At 34.1% G+C, this 18,221-nt stretch overlaps 1 protein-coding gene across 6 annotated transcripts in view; it reads left to right on the top strand.

Annotated features, from left to right (window-relative positions):
• LOC149798395 (uncharacterized) overlaps positions 1–18,221 on the top strand; it is a 129,767-nt gene that overhangs the window by 65,690 nt on the left and 45,856 nt on the right. For all 6 annotated transcript variants that reach the window (XR_016422011.1, XR_016422010.1, XR_016422012.1 and 3 more), the window contains exons 7-9: positions 12,487–12,687; positions 15,848–15,937; positions 16,500–16,631. Coding sequence is in view for 2 of the 6 variants with exons in the window: in XM_089963583.1 (XP_089819709.1) it covers positions 12,487–12,687; positions 15,848–15,937; positions 16,500–16,631 (423 nt within the window). In the remaining 4 variants the exon portion in view is untranslated. The remainder of the gene's footprint in view (positions 1–12,486; positions 12,688–15,847; positions 15,938–16,499; positions 16,632–18,221) is intronic.

An 18,221-nucleotide genomic window follows, 5' to 3' on the forward strand; every position in this document is an offset into this window, starting at 1 on the left:
CATAACTACAGGTAACGTAAGAAACGCTGTAGGAAATACAGAAACACCCGCATTAATATCAATGAACATAAATTACAATTTAGGATTTAATTCACGGCGATTATTGTTGAATGGTGTTCATAGAAGATTTTCATGCTCAGTTCCACTGTCACATATTTTTGGAAATGTTAGAAAGGTTATTTTCGGAGTCAAGCATATAGTTGTACTTGTAAGAATAGCTACCGATGATGATGCTATCTGGCATGCTGAAGGAGCTGATCCGGTTGGAACCGTAGCACTTCATGGAAAAGTAATACTGACAAAACTTTCGTTGTGGATACCGCTAATGACTCCATCAATTGCTGAAGAACAAAAATTACTTTCTTTTATGGATTCAGGTGGTAAATCATTGTTATCATGGCTGATAGTAACTACAGATGGTGTTCAAAGTGCTTTTAATAGTTTATTTACATGGCACATATCATCACAGCAAGGTATTTATGCACCATGACACACTTTTGTTGCTTTCCAAGATACTGCATGAGTGAATTCTCAGATACGTAGCCATATGATATTTGATAAACTTGGCGTGTCTGAAGTTTCCTTAAGGGCAAACGGACATCAAGAACCATTTGAAGATATATTATTAAATTTTCATTAAAATCATGTAGCCGTGCATATCATCGGTTAATCAAATTGTGGGACGTGATCAAAACATAGACACAGGGTTGCAAATATCACAACTAGAGTTTACAACATTGTATCCAATCTATTACTTTTCGTTGGCACATCTTGATTTATGTAGACAATTTGTTGTTGATATTCACTTTCGAGCTCGAGTATACGTTTTACCCGCTGGTGGTAATTACAAAGCAATTGCAGTTATTCTTTAAGAGAAAACAATGTTACTAGAAGGTGCTGGTGGAAGAATGAGAGTTGTTGACGCTCCAATAGAAAACATGTAATTAAATCTCTCATCATATTATAAAACTGTCGGTGTCGTATAGTCACGTTAGTGTCACTCTGTCTTCCGGTCAGGTGACAAAATTACAATCAAACCTTGCAAGTAAATGCGGAACAAAAATATCACTACAAAGATCAAATTTGTAATGGGGGAACAAATAAATTATAATTAACCATGACTCAACTTAAACATTTTAACAAGGCCTTAAAATAAAAAACGGGAGTTTAACTTCATCTTTCTCCGAGTATATTACAGCTGGCCAAACATGAAACTAAAATAATTTGGTGGATTACATGCAACTAATGTATTTGTATTTGCAAAGAAAAATAAACCAGATGTAACCTTCGATTGGTTAGTTGTTTCTACTCCCACAGGAAGTTATCAGATCGAACAAATCAATGATGAATTTCAACGGAGAATCAAATCAAAAAGGGGAAGAAAAGCGAAAATAGCTATAATAGTCCACGAACCAACATTATCATCCGCGATACAATTAAATTCTCCTGATTACGTTGTAGATATATATCAATCATCGATCAGATCTGGGTTACGATGGCCTGAAATCTCACCTGTGTATCAAGGACCACCAGAACCAGTGATAGGTTAATTCTTCACAAATAAAAAAAAATCATAATAATTCCAGACTATTGACTATCGTAGATATTTCGTTATGCTGAAAATCCTGATGTTAAATTTACTACAATGCCGTTTTTAGTAATCGATGTTGATGTAAAACCCCGCACTGAATATGTTTATGAAAAGGATTTCAGAGCATATGCTGATTTTATTAAAACTAAAAATGTTAATATATCCAAGACATTAGTGAAATTATTTAAAAATTATATTCTGGAGTACCCTAATAACGATGGAAAGAAATAAATTATTGATTCAATAAAGCATTTGAATCAGATTATGTCAGATATTAAACATGCTAATCAGGTTATTATTGAGCTAAGAAATTATTGAGAATTAACCAAATAACTATATATTAATCATTATAGAAAAACTGAAAAAGACTAGAAGATTTTGTATTAGCATGATTTAACACAAACTAAGAAAAATCACTCAACGATCTTATCAACGAAAACTTTCCTAAAATCGTTGAATCATGGAGAAAAATATCCCCACCTCCAACTATTCTTCGATATAACAATGATTCATACGGTGACGGGCGTCGTATTTCACCAGGAATCGGTAATATAACATTTACAATCTCAGTCAATCTTGTATGTGCTGTAATTAATGGCAGCTATCAAATAGATAAAAAAATCAAATCAGGCTCAGCACTATTATATTCTTTATACATTTTCTTCGCAAGTACCTCCTGGATATTTAATCGTGCAAGAACCAATATATCTTGTTTATCTACGTTGTCATAATAATTTATTATCAAGAATAAACTTTAAACTTAATGACCAGAACGGACATTTAATTGACTTAAGGAATGAAAATCGTATTTTAATTTATATGTAAAATCTTAACGATTTTTACAATTAATTAAATCAGTTGATATATAATATAATGTATCAAAATGTGAGGGTTTTCATACACGACAGGGAATCACTTGAAAATACCATCAGAACAATAATTATATAGTCTCCAAACACAGAACAATTTATTGGCCTTCTCGGTACCCCGTGACCGTTTCTTTTGGCCGTTTGATGTCCTTGCGGGTAGCCCTTTAGTGAGATTTAGCGCTCACCATGCTACTGTTTATTTTTTGGGCGCCACAAATTCTTTCATAAACATACCTTCAGTGAAACGAAATGTTAGAATATTCAGAAGGTGGTATATGCCTTTCAATTTCATGTACACCCCCAATATCAAACTCCGGGGAGAGTGCAATACGGTACTAACCACGTTGCCTGACGTGATAAGAGGTGTACATGAAACGCTTTCGGGCTGGCGCCCCACCCTTATATAGAAAAACCGCTATAATCGGTACCGTTTTCAGTACGTCGGTCACGAGATTCGAACCCCAACATGAGAATCAACAGCATTTGCATTGCATCATCTTACAATCTTACAAATGTAAGTTTCAGAAATTATTATAAAGTTACCTATGCTACAGTGCTGAGTAAAATTACAGCGAGAAATATTATTTTCCAAAAAAGCTGCATATATTTCGCCTTAACAAAATCGGGTTTGAAAAATATATTTTTCTGCCTTGACAAATTCAGGTCTGAAAAGTTTGTTATTTTGTGGATAACATATATACTTTAAAATAATTCAGGAAATGGTATGGCTGCTCGCTGCTTGTTTTATAAGCTGCAATCACTTAAAAATGTAGATGAAACAAGAAATCCAACGAATTCAGTAAATTCTTAAAAAAACCCACGATTTATCTTAAACAAAAGATTACTGACAGTCCTTGGTTCTGTCCTTGACAGTGTCAACGGAGACAATTGTCAGAGCTTGAAGTATACCTTCGTTTGTACTTCCTTGAAACATAATGCCGTTGTTGTAACACAGGCTGATTGTTGCGATACACTGCTCACTTAAGTCCACAATAATTTACTTTTGCGATCAATTTCGGAGATAAGTAACCACAAAAATATTTTTTTTTTACAAGCCAATACTATCGCGAAATCTATCTCCCCTTGATAAAATCAAGGGCGAAGTCAAGGAGACAACGATAACTCTATCAACCGCGTTACATATCCACGCCAGAGTTTTCTCCCTTGATAAAATGAAGGATCGTTGTCCGTATCTAACACTATTGGAACATAATAGAATAAAATCTTCTGCTTGTACCTTTCTGAGTAGATTGATTTATATATTTTATATGCGAATTGTCGTAATGAGTGCATGCCGATATAAAAATACATGGCAGCCGCATTTTTCGATTGAAATATTATTTCTTCACTAGTTTCTGTATTTACGGATTCGACGGCTCTCCTCCTAAGAATTCTTTTACACTTTCCAGTATTTCCGAATGCATAAGGTTGCATAAATTATTATTTTTCTTATCTGAATCAATATGAGCAATCACAAGATCGTCTTTGATCACCCCAAAATAACACTCGAATATGAACCTATGACTGTAATACTTTTTTCCTCCATTCGGCGCCGAACATTAGATAACCAGAAGTACTATTAACAAAACCAACCGGTTTTTTTCGTCGACAATGTCTGATTATACCATCACAAGATGCTTCATAGTTCCTAATGATAGGATGTCTGACAAATTCTTTTTCCTCCATTTTATATATAACATTATTTGTTTAAATATTAATTTGCCTGAATCATTACTCTGAGAATCTTATTAAATAAACTTCTAAGCATTTTATAACCCTGTCACTGTCATTATTTTAAAAAAATCATACTATCTTTCGAGTTCTCTATATTTTATTACCACCACATTGGATACACAAACGCGTGTTTCCTCTAACTAGAACACCCCATCATTAACTCGGTTTTGGTCCTAAACATTCCGTTTGCAAATGATGTCCGCATAATTTGTTTACGCATGCTTTGTTACAAGGAGTCAAAGATCCTATCAGAAACCATCTGCATTTGTTGTTTTTTTCAATTTAAATATTTGTTTTAGTTATAATGTGGATGAACTCGAGAGATTTTGTAACATTAAGTGTTCTAAATATAAATTTAATATTAACAGAATATCCACTGACTTACCGGTCCGAGCTCTAGTTGATCCGAAAAATAAAAGTTTGATTAATAAAATTCACGACGTCAAGAAAGAATTTCGCAAAGATGGCGCATCTCATGTGTGGCCAGTATTCAAAATCATACTCAAAATCATACTCAAAGCCGATAGTGTTGATGCTACGATGAACGACAAAGAAGCGGCAACGATAATTAATTATCTTGACAATCGAAAATATCTTTTAAATGTAAAATTTGTTGTACTAAAAGAAACAGACAATTGGATCATGCGTGGGAAATATGACCATGTCCTTCATAATAAAAAAAATTGCCTTACCGAGTAAAAATTTAAAACCAGGAATGTTGACTGGTATCGACAAATCGTATTATGAAAAAGCGTATCCTGTAACAGCAGGTATTTATGGAATTTATCCGATAAATGATACACCCAACGTTAATAATCTGAAACTAATAATATTTTCACAAATAAATTTTGTAGCCGAACGAGTAATTTAACATTTTACCATCTCGACTAGTGGAAACGGTCTAACAGATAAGATACGTAAAATAATTAAGGAGTGGGGAGAAATAGTTAAGGATACCGTTGAGTCTGACAAAGATGTAGCTGAGCTAGGAAAGAAACGAAAATTCCCAATACAAGTAAAAACGATAACCGGAGAGATTTTGCACGAATCAAAATATAAATCAAAAGGAGCTCCGATTGAAATTATTGAACATAATATACAATGCGTGGACCTCTGCGGTGACAATATTTCCACGGAATCAAACTGTTTAATTTTACAACGGTGATATGTTTGATTCAATAAACGAAATGAGTAAAAATGATCCTGTATCAGTATGTATATTCAAAGATCCGATGATGCAAATTATGATCAATTTGTAAGACCTATTGTCGTTATTTATTGCACAGAATCTCTCCACGAAGAAATGAAAAATCTTGCGCGGCGATATTTATCGCTAAATATACCTGATGACCCTGACGATGTCAGGGATGAACAATTATTTAGTCATTGTTTTACATTTTCGTCAGTTGCGACTCATTTTGCTGGAGAGAAAAATGCGTGGAAACCAGGTCGGTTTAATTTTCTTAATGAAGTTTGTCGAATATGGACAAGGTGGATTATGGAATATTAAATACAGTCATAAAGATGTTATCTCGGATGATATGGCTGCATGTTATCCCGGAAGTGTTCTTGGCATGGGAAAGTGTTCTATATATTTTCAAAGATTCAGTCATCCCACACACGAAATTACCAGAGTATCAATAAATGGACCATTGCCAGATTTCGACTTAACTGGATTCTCTTGTATCGAGTCAGCGTGTTTTCTAAAGATCCCCATCCAATTTGTTATGTTTGGTTTGGCAAACATTTTTCAACTAAGATGTGGACACCAATAGTATTGTTACGATACATGCTTGATGAAAAAATACTTATATTTCTGACACTAAGTGAAGCAATCAGATCATATCGAAAACAGACCGAAGTTTGGTTACCACAACAAAAGAAATATTCTGAGTATGAAAATCCGGATATAATCGATTACTAAAATAAAATCACAAAAGATCTTGGCAGAAAAGTATCGGTAAAATCACCTAAGGAGGATCATATAATCATAAACGACATTGTACAGATTAATTATAGATGATGCTGAGTTAGATTTTATAATTAATTATACAATGAATAAACATACGTTTATAAGTCGAGAAATAGCTTTCTTGACAAATGGAACTAAATTAGGTACAATTGTGGGCTATATTGATGGCAAGTCACCGCAATTTACTCATCTACGATCTTCTATGTTGGCTTATGTTTCGATACAACTATTATCGATGGTAAACATATTTTCTAAGTCCGCAGTTAGATTCGCCACGGATTCGTTTTATATTGATAAAAAATATTCGGGATTGTTGGAAAAAATTTAATATCGGTAATTATGCATCACGGGGTGAATGGAGAATAAAAAATGAGAAGATACTCGATTATTCTGAATCTGCCGATATTTCGATTAAACATATTTATTAAAAAATTAATCAAATATCAAAAATATCTTCTGCACCGTCATTGTATGATCCTGTAGTTAGACGTAAGACAATTTATCTCAGTGGACAAGTATGTTCTAGTAAAACGACTCGTGTGGTCGAACTATTTCGGAATTTTGATATGATTGTGTTAACATCTACATACAGACTCGCCGAAGAAATGAACTAGCAAGGAGTGAAATCTTGTACTTATCATAGCTTTTTTAGATGGAAAGGAGACACATGAACTTCTGAACGAATGGGTGAAAAATATATTCCAAAGATTATCGTTTCGGATGAAATATGTACAGTGTCGTTAGAAACATTAAAAACATTTGTTGATTGGTTATTAACCAAAAATACTGCTGTAATAATGTGCGACGATCATGGTCAACCAACACTTTTGTCGGGTTGTCTGCGCGCTGATGGCTGAAGAATTTTGTTTATTATTATGAAGGAATAACTGACGATCATAGAGCACTTGATGTGGAATTAAGAGAGTTAAAAAAATTAATCAGACTACAATTCAGTGTGAAATAATGCGTAAAATAATTTTAGAAGTTCCTATGAGCAGCTGTTGGAATTTATGGAGACCAAATGATCTGATAGTTGCACGTAGAACTATAGTTCTTGATACATTTCAAAAATAATTATTTATATTACATAAAGAAAAGTTTTCAGGGTTACCTGTACGATTGTATTATAGACCAGCTGATACGCGACGGCAGAATATTGACGTTGATATATCAGGACCCTTGCCGGAGTCAAGGAGGAAACACAATCTTGTACTAAATGATATTGTTTTAGTTGATGTCAATATTGTTGAAGATGCACTAAGTGTAGGCAAATAGCCGTGAACGTTAGGATACACGATGACGATTCATTCATCTCAGGGGTTAACTATCTCTAATACTCGAGTTTGGATCATCGATGCTCACATCAAATGGTCAAACTTAGTTTATCTCGCAGTGTCTAGAGTTAGAAAACTATCTCAGTTGCGGAGGGTTATTATACAGAAACAACTGGACATGTTATTGACAATGATAGAATACTAAGAAGAAAAAAATGAGTTGGTTATAAACAATGTGACCAAAAAAATAAAAAAATAAACGCGACTTTGATCTCGATGTTGAATTTATCATGACGCTAAATCAACAACAGAATAATCATCGTGCCAGCTGGCGATACTCGAGAAATGATCCAAGACAAATTAATGTGAATAGAAAAGATAGTAGTCATGGTCATACACGCGAAAATGTGACGCTGACCTGTCTTAAATGTAATCGGAGTAGAGGTGCTAGTTAAATGATCGCGGTGGTAATTGTGTGTCCTCGGGAAATTCTCTGTAATTGTTCACGTGTAAATCCACGTTGAGGAGGAGCAGTTGAATCTAATCTGTAGATTGCAGGCCTACTCGTAGATCTTACCACGCTGGAAATTGTATGCGTTGTAATATTCCAAATAGGATCAGTTGCTCGCTCTTTTCCAATCACCTCAAGGATACCAGGTTCATAGAAGTATCCTACAGTCACTTTACCCAGCACTGGTCGTTTTTAAAATTCATGTCGTTGTACGGGTATATGTTTATTTATGATTGCGTTTATAGGTTTCAATACAGTTGTTCGAATAATTTCATTATTTAATTATTGTCTTTTGAATTATTTCCTTCACATATTGAAATCCAAATAACCGCTCAGCAAGCGTTCGATTAAATCGTTCAACGATCACGATGAATTGCAGTATGTCCTGGTTGTATTTTGACTTTATGTGTTTTCATCAATGACGATACTGCACCCTGAAATTCCTTGCCAGGATCAACCTGTAATAGTTGTGACCGTTGTAGACCACCTTGTGGTCCAGATCCTCGTTGATAAATTCGTTCACACGCAGAAGCTACTTCAGTTGCTGTCTTCATTGATAGAGGCTCTGCTTCTTTATATCTACTTGCAACATCAACGACAGTTAACGCATATTTGTATGTTAATCGACGTCTTCCAATTTTAATAGTATCATGTGGTAAAAATGATATATCCGCTTGATGAACTTCATTTGGCACGCTGACATAAAAATGTGCATACTCGACTCGTTTGGGCGGTGGTAGATTAAATTTGGGAGATGCTTTTCTCATGGGTATTTAGCTCATGGCGTTCCTTGAAATTTCGACACTAATGTAGCAATATCACGACCATCCTTACGCTGAATTCTGGGTAAAAGAATTTTTTTTTCTTCTGTTACACACTGCACATTTTCCACCATATGCTATTTTTTCTATTTTTTTGTGGTAACAGTAGCTAAGTCAGTAGTTGGAGTTTTAACTCTACAACGTAAACAATATAGATTCATATATATTTATAATATGTATGTAATTGATTTCTCAGCCACACGAAAACAAGAACCAGTCAAACATCATCCAGCGCTACCGAATTCTATTAGAATGATATTATTAGGTCCGTCTGGAAGTGGAAAGACACAATTATTACTTAGTTTGATAATGAGATGGCTCCTTTGGGATAAATTATATTTAGTGGTACCATCTGTAGATGATCATTCATTATACGATGTTCTTAAAGATTTTAATGAGAGCGCAAAATTATTAAATAGGATTATTAATTTTATGACCGATATTGATGAAGCGCCGAGTATTGATGAACTTGATAGATTTATTAATAATTTAGTTGTTTATGATGATGTAATGCTGGACAAACAATCAAATCCAGCAAGAATATTTTCTCTAGGCAGACATAAAAATACTGATATAATTTATATTACTCAGCGATATACACAAATTCAGAAACTGATCAGAGATAACTGTACTATTTTAGCTGTGTTTAAAAGTTGATACACTTACACTTAGAAAGATTCATCAGGCTTGGTGTTCAGGAGATATGGATATAACTAAGTTTAAAAACTTCGTGTCACATACGCAAGCTACTCCACACGCATTTATAACAATAAATTTACACCATTCCCGATCACCATATCGCAAAGGTCTTAATAAAATATTTGGTTGATAAATATAGCAGCAGAGAGGGTGCGACCTCATTGAGACACCAGGTGGGTAGACGCGTGTGCATACAATTTTAGAAGAAAAAATCCTAACGACATAAATAAAGTAACAAAAAATACTTTACCCTCAAGAGTCCTCTTGGAGAGAGACTCTCGGTTAGTTAGAGGCTTTGGTTTAGCGTTAGTAACCTTATTTTTTTCATTTTCATACGAAGCTTTTGTTGGCAAAAACGGAACGTCCTACAGAAAGGTATGTTCGCCCTCGCTGCTGCTTTATAGCACGAGTTCGATAAGTCAGCTGATCTGCAATGATGAGTAACCAGAAAAGTTTTTTTTAAAAAAAAATTGGAACACAATATATTAATGTTTTCAGAGGAACATAACAAAGCAAAAATTACATTACCAATCATAAAGATAAACGAGTGTAATTAATGCAGATTGAATATTTATTCATATGTGGGTGTAAGTATCGTACAAGATTCAGATTAATTAATATGCCCAAGGACTTTTTTTGGTTTCTGTTTCGTGGGTGCGCGCGCGCGTGTGTGTGTGTGTGTGTGTGATTATGATTTTTGATGTAGCTTTAATAATGTTTGAGTCATATCGCTACGATGTTTGCAGTGTCCCAGTTTATAGTAATGTCTAGCACTGGGGCATCATGCCGCAGACACGTAGCATGATGTCCCACCCAGTCACATTATCCTGACACCAGGCCGACCAGTCCTAACACTAACCTCCTAATGCTGAGCGCCAAGCGATGGAGCTCTTAGTACCATCGTTTTAAGGGTTTGGTATGACTCGGCCCGGGTTCGAACCCACGACCTCCCGCTTCCGAGGCTCTTTGTCAGGAGGGGAGGGGATAAACAATCAAAAAAGTATTTCCTCATATACATATTTTTTTCTTGCTATGTTTTGTCAAATATAGCAAAGCATTCGTTCAGTTGAATATTTAATTATTTACATTCCTCGCTGTTTTTCTCAAAATTTCAAACGTCAACATTTCTGACTGCGACCAGCAAATTCGTCTGGAACAGCCGTCTTAAAATTAGTTTAATTCTGTTTAACTTTCCTTGCATCAAATCTGTAAGTTTAAAAGGTCCAATTTTTTCACACAATCCGTCTTGTTACTTTGGTTCACCTTTTAAATCAATATTTATTCATGTTACCGGATTAAAATTGCAGACAGTATGATTTTAAAAAGAGAATGTTTATAAGAACATGTTCTTCAAGTCAATAATAAATGTATGCTTACAAACATTCATATTTGTTTTCTTTATCTATCAGTTACTCTTTCTAATTTAGCTCCCTTATCTACTCGTTTTGAACCAGAAGTATGTTTATGTAATATACGTATGCGAACACACATTCATTCGTGCATTTACATACCCATGCAGATGAAATCAGACAGACAGACAGACACACATACTAACAGGTAGATATGTTAGATCCACAAATGTCCTATATTGTATCTAACATCGATATTTCTCCAAATAGTATACTCTAAAATTTCCAATCATCCAAGGAAATAAAATTACAATAATCATCAAGGAGACTCGTACGTGCGCCTGTCTGTTCAGTTGTGGATGACATTTGTACTTTTGAAAGAAAATATATCCATCCTAGATATAACTCAAGTTATTTCATGAAAAATATCATGAATATTAATATAAATGCATCAGTCTAAATCAATAATAAAAGAACCTTAAGAAGTTAGAATTTTGTTCTCGTTGTCGTTCAACCTCCAATAACTGCAATGATGAAAGCTGTAAAAAATAAACATATTTTCATTATTCTTCAAGCGAGATAAATTGCAATAACAATCTTTTTATGCAGCGATACACTTTCGCACAATCAAATAATACAAACTAGAGCGTGACATAGTAATGGGAAGATGAACATTTATTTGAAAGCTGGGAACAGCGCAAGTTAGTGAGAAGAAAAAAAAAAATTAATGATCATATATTGATAGAATTTCTTTTTAAGATAGTGCGATATCAATCTTGCTTGCGAAATGTGAGCGGTCTGTCACATTGTTTTAAAACTATATCTGCCATCTTTATTGATTGAACTATCCGGAAGTGAGTTGCACCGCCCTTTGGTGTTTTCAAAGGGAGATAATAACCTTGAAATGGTCTAAATATAGTAATATGGAATTCAAAGAAACATCTACGTTTGCGCACCGATAACCTAGAAACTTACAAGATCTACCTACATGCATTATTATTTTTCTGCAAACCATAGCATGTACATATAGAGGTAGATTCAATATCATCAATATTTAAAATGCTTCTAGCTTCAACTTATGAATCGATATACATCAATGGTTAGTTATAATATCAATTACAGGTTACTAAATTTCCGAAAAATTTCTAAACTGCGCATTCTGTCAAATCTGACACATCGCAAAAAAGACTGACTTGAACTAAACCTATATTTGAAAGTAATAACTTTAATTTACAAGAGGTTTTGTTATTAGAAGATATATCTTGAGCCGACTATGAGAACGTTTCGTAGCTACAAAGATAATAGTTCCCACTTAGTTTTAACGGCGTCATTATCTCCTCGCGTTTGTATAGGAAGGGGTTTGATGATATTGTTCATGATCCCGTTCGTCAGTCTGTCTTTCCATGCCTCTAGACGTTTGTAGATTATGTATTTAATTGATGCAGATGCACCATTTTCTGGAAATTTCTTGCACAATTGACAAATTGTGGGCTGTACTGGGGGACTGATCTCACCTTTACTCGTTACATAAGGGTCTCTTTAATATCTATAATGTAAAAATGAGGTGTCATTGTTAACAAAGAAAGAAAGAATGTTCGTTTCCCTTATATATTAACTCTCGCTGCATGTGAAGACTCAAGGAATTCAGAATAAACAATTATTTCAGTGAACGAGAGACTGAAGAATTTTCAGATTTTACTCAGTGAGGACAATGTAACATTCAATGGATACTATCAGGATACAAAAGACAACCCTGAACTAGTGATAGACTCAGTTTTGAAGTCCGATGTCACGGCTCGCTTTGTAAAAATAGCTCTCCAGGGAGACAATCGTTTACTGACTCTCTGCGAAGTACAAGTCTTTGGAGGTAGGTACTTTGCTTCTTTTATGGCTAGACTGTAAGACTTTACAATTTTTATTTCTCATTAATTTTGCTAAGCCAAAATATCTGAAAGAATACGATAATGTTACAGGACTGGCTCAAAACTCGATGAATGTGCAATGCTTTTTCCGTAAACGTACAAGAAAGATGATAAAACATCCGATGCAAACTTCCAAAATAGAGCTGATTACAAGTGTTATACTGATCTAACACTCATTCAGTTTAATACTAATTACTAGATTTATTAACGAGCTCCTGTTTGAGTATAATTGCCGGCATGCTATAGCGTTAAATGCTGTTTAACACACATTGTATTGATTATATAATAAGAGAGAGAGAGAGAGAGAGAGAGAGAGAGAGAGAATTCAGTCAGAGCTTTTGCGTTGTTGTCCCACATTTACTCTTGTATAAATATAATATTTAAATACAAATGATGGGGGTGGGGATCATAGTACAAGTACTATTCATTGTGTCATAGTACAAGTATTATTCATCGTTCCAAGGTAACTATTTATGAAGAGAGAGAGAGAGAGAGAGAGAGAGAGAGAGAGAGAGAGAGAGAGAGAGAGAATGGTGGGGATAAGGGAACAAGGGAGACGATGCATACCGACACTTTTGGAATAAAAAGTTTTCGCTTGTGAGTCACACGTTTACTCCTGTCTAAATTTTTAGATACAAAACCAGTAATATATAAGAGAATAGCTGCGGACTTTGGACTCCTCTTGAGAACAATAGTCGTTCTCCAATTTATTTTCGGCAGATAGCTGTCTTCCTTGGATATTTTAGTTGGGTCAAGACAAAGGATTTTTAAGTTAAATTTTGATAGCAATTTAAACAAGTCAAACTTAATAAATACGATTCTTAGTTATATATAATGGAGCGGGTGGGCTGTGGTACAAGTATTATTCATTTTCCATGGAAACTATTTTAATTTATATTCACTTGTATGTTACATTAACCTGCAATTAACCGCATAACTCTTTCGGGAATCATGCAGACTATCGCACTTCAAATATTAGAAAAATGAAAGTTTTCTTTGGTTGGTTACTACAGCTATTCGAGATTACATGATTTTCACCAAGAGTTGTAAGAATCTGTTACGACAATTCCATGAACTCTGAGACTAAAGATCACTGAGAATTATATCCCTGACTTTTGTTTCTAAATTGAACTCAAATGATTTACACTACGTACGAATCGATATTCTACCTTTGAATGCCTATAATTTGATCTGTATCAACAAAATAGTTCTCTTGAAAATTCCATTCACGTTTTATTTTTATATTTATATTGACATCAATTTTATATAATATTTTAGAATATTGTGTTTATATAACTTGATATTTTATTTCAATTTTCATGTAAATGTCTGTAAAAAGCAAAGTAATTTAGATATTTTTGTATTCAATTTTTATGTTGTCAAAGAAACAAAATAAAATCTTAATTTGAAAAATTCAAAATATGACAAGACCGTTCGTCTATCATTTTGCATTAAAAATATTTCTTTCATGTCGCTGTTTTCCTTTAAACTTTAGCGAAGAAAATAAAAAGTCATTTGAAGGATCAATTTTAACTTCTGCTTTTAACACGTCTTCCCTTTTATGGATGCACATTAATTAAACGATTAGCACGAGAAATATAGTTACTATTGAAAATGATTTTCCACAAATCCTGATTGTGAGAGTTGGGTCTATATCTATTCTCTTTCAAGCACTTGTCGTAGTCATTTGTGTTTTTCAAACATTTAGTTTCATTACCAAGACCAATAATTCGCAGTCGTTGCTTTTCCTCATATTCATTTTACAATCATCCTACATTTGATTATAGCTGAAACACTATTCTTCGTTGTTTCTACGTAATGTTATTCATTTACTTTCAATACATCATTTAGTGGATTTGGCAAGGAAAGAAATAAATTAAGGGAGACATAAACTGATATTGATTCTCTTTTACCAAGCAGGTAATGTCTCTGTTTGGTCTAATTGCTAATGGAATTTCATTTTAGTTTTACAAGTATCTTCAGCTGAGTTAGATTGTTAGTCCCTTACCTCATCGATCAGCTGAGTTATAGATCCTGCTCTTGGGTGGGAAGTGGTTTCATTTCCACGCTATGACATTCGTTGTTAATTTTTGGAGTTCAGCTACTTTTGGTATACAGTTTGTTATTGATAATACATTGGATGACTTTTATCGTTGAACAGAGTTAAAGCTCCAGATTATAAGACCCAGCTATTATCTTTTCCATATAAAACCTCACTTACACATTTTTTACAAAAATTTCCGCTTGATATTGACAACAGTTTAATTCAGTCACCATTCTGCGTCATTATTTAGGGAGCTAATGTCGCCATTTTCGATCCATTCACGTTCATTTCTGTAATGAGTCCCCTTAGTTTATACTGGATTTAAGTTAAATTTTGTATGAAGTTTGACCTTGATTAGACCTTGGCTGAGCTTGAATGTCAGCATTGTACATTATCGTCTGGCGGAGTTATCACCCTTGTTTTAATGATCTAGCTTCTTACATTTCTCACAATGAATATCCTAATGAACTTCGGTAATGGTTTATTTGAAACAAAACTGCAGTTGTGCATATTAGATAAATGTAAAATTCAGCAGGTGTATGAATCTGTCCATCTATAAATATAAAAATATTTCTGTTTGGTTCAAACACAGTGACATACACACAAACACTAATATATATTAACTAACACTGTTTGTCAGAAGTTATGTTTAGGCTGCATAATAAACATATCTATTCTATATGTTATTGTATGCATTTCTCATGAGTGTATATAATCTGTGTCATCTTGCTTGAATTTGCGTTGTAAATTAACTGGATTTCTGAATATCTCAAGCACAGTCTACTAAGCTTAATACTGTCATCAAAGTTTTCTGAGTCAAAGAACGCACAGTTTGTGTAATATTTTATGATTTAACTTTGCACATCTTTACGTTCGTGAATGAAACTCATAATTTAATATTATATTTTGGTGTAATTTCATACCATATGTATTTTACTCACCAGTTTCTTACATAAATACAACTGAAAGCGTGAACAGTGAATTAAACACAAGATGATGTAGTTTCTGTTTGAAGAACTGTAATTATATTTAAAGAACAATGATTTAATTATTCTTGCCAGATTGTACTGATGGGCGATATGGGGACTGCAATAAAACATGTGACAGATGCTTGGACAACAAATGTGACAAGCTTACGGGTTATTGCGAAGGTAATTAATTTACCCACCCCATATTAAATACAAAACAACAACAACTAATAGGAGCGAGTCTAAGTTCATCTTATTTCGAATAAATGTACACGTGACACTAAAATAAATATACGTATGCAAGCAAATATATACGTATGTTGGTAATTTCGGCAAGATTTCAGCAAAGCAAAGGGACCATATTGCTTTGTCTGATTGAATGAGGACATCCGATTCTCACACTGGTTTTTTATAATAAAATATGAGCACAGTACGTGGAAATGTTGCTATCTATATCAAATGAAGAATTTTAAATCTTTGTAGTTGTTTACTTAAACAGATATATAATAACATTGATCTTTGACACAATTCAAGATAAAACTTGACATAAATATCATTGTATTAAAGATGTTGCAGTCCCAGTATGTTACAGCTTTTTATGTTTATCTCTCTTTCGTACCTTTTATTTAATAACATCGTCATACTTCTTTCGAGTTATTTCCTTTGCTGCAATTTACACTCATTTGTTTACATAAAAGCTATGATGGAACTGATGACACACTCTTGCATTATTTCTTTGGATTAGAATGTCAACATGGTTACCATGGAAACCAGTGTAATATATCCTGTGATTACTGCATGGGTAGAGATTGTAAAAGGAAAACGGGGATCTGCGTTTCCTGTCCACCAGGAAGACATGGGAATTTCTGTCAAGAAAGTAAGACTCGATAAGAATGTAATTGGCTATTGTATGTTTAGTTATTTTCGCACACACACACACACACACACACACACACACACACGGATATGAGGATCTTCACCGTAAAACAATATATTTGTACATTATGGTAAAGAAAAAGAAGCAAATTCGATACAGAATGATAGTAAATAAATGCAAAACGACATTTTTGTTTTAAAACTAGAAATAAACTACATGCTAAAAGAATCTGTTTATCGTTGAATGAGGCTAATTTGAGGTGAAATCTATGATCGCCATAGCACAATCCGGACTAGCCCAGGCTAGAAGTCTTCGTCGTTACGAGGAAATTGTCCTTCATTGAGTTCAATGGTCGCCAGTGCATTATTATGTTATCCCCTTCTTGATTTACATCCCATATATATTTGTTACATGGAATGGAGAAAAGGTGATACTACTACTGCTACTACTAATAAATTGAGTTAAATAGACAATTTATGAGACTAAGCAAACTGATAGGAAATAAACTGAAAGACAGGAGGATAAACAGTACAATTTTGGACTCGAATATTTTAAGACTTAATTTGCCTTGTGTTTGCGTATGCAAAGCCAACGTTCATTGTCAACGCATCTCTGATTTGGCATTTCGAGACACTCAAAAGAGTGTCTGACTGAATTTAAATTGGTCGCAATGTTTGCACTGAGCATCCTTGTTATGTGGTTTTCTGAATGTTCTCTCTTTTTCTAATAGCAGATATTTGACCAGTATGTTGGATGATCAAAATGTCGCACGACAGGATGTAAATGGAGTTTTTCTGCTACAAATTATCATTTGCTTGATGTTGAAAGTAACACAGTCTCAAACGTTGTAGTCTCAGGCATCTGTTTATAGACCAAAATAAGAACGTCAGTCTTTACTTATATATGTTCCTGCTTGCCTACAATGATCTGGATTTAGTGTCGCTGGGTAATTTATCAGATGTTTTTTTTATTTATGGTATCTGGGTGGTACATGTATGTTACTGAGAAAGGGCTACGACTGTTGAGAGGGCTTCGATTTTTGTCTGAAAAATATGTATGTGTGTGTGTGTGTGTGTGTGTGTCATGCATTACTTTCCTTAGCGTTCAGACAAATATTTTGATGATTGTCTCCTTGCTGGATCAGATAGGTTTTATAACACATAGGCTGACCGGAAAGTATTCAATGACATAGTTAGATAAATGTTGTTAGATAATGATGGGAGTCGGTTGGTTTGCAATAGAAGGCATGTTCAGTGTTTCCATCGTGTACTATGGGACAGATATTTACAAATATATTTAATGACTCCAATATGAATCAGCTGATCGGTGAAAAAATGTTTGCAAATGCGAAGAATTGTTTTAGTTGGCCATGTTTTCATATCCAAGTCATCAATAAGGTCTAACCAGGTTAGAGGTTTTAGGAGTGTTTGATTCCGAAATGTAGGTATAAGCTTCGCACAAATATGTTGGTATATGAGGGCGCCATTCTGGTACTAGGTGCTGATCATTGATCTGAAGATAAATTTGGTTGTTAACAAATTTGATCGTCTTCAAGACGTGGTTTAGAAGTTTAACAAGTTAGCTAGGAGA

This window comes from Sinohyriopsis cumingii, chromosome 6 (genome assembly GCF_028554795.1).
Source record: "Sinohyriopsis cumingii isolate HCF-2022 chromosome 6, ASM2855479v2, whole genome shotgun sequence".
Taxonomy (NCBI): Eukaryota; Metazoa; Mollusca; class Bivalvia; order Unionida; family Unionidae; genus Sinohyriopsis; species Sinohyriopsis cumingii.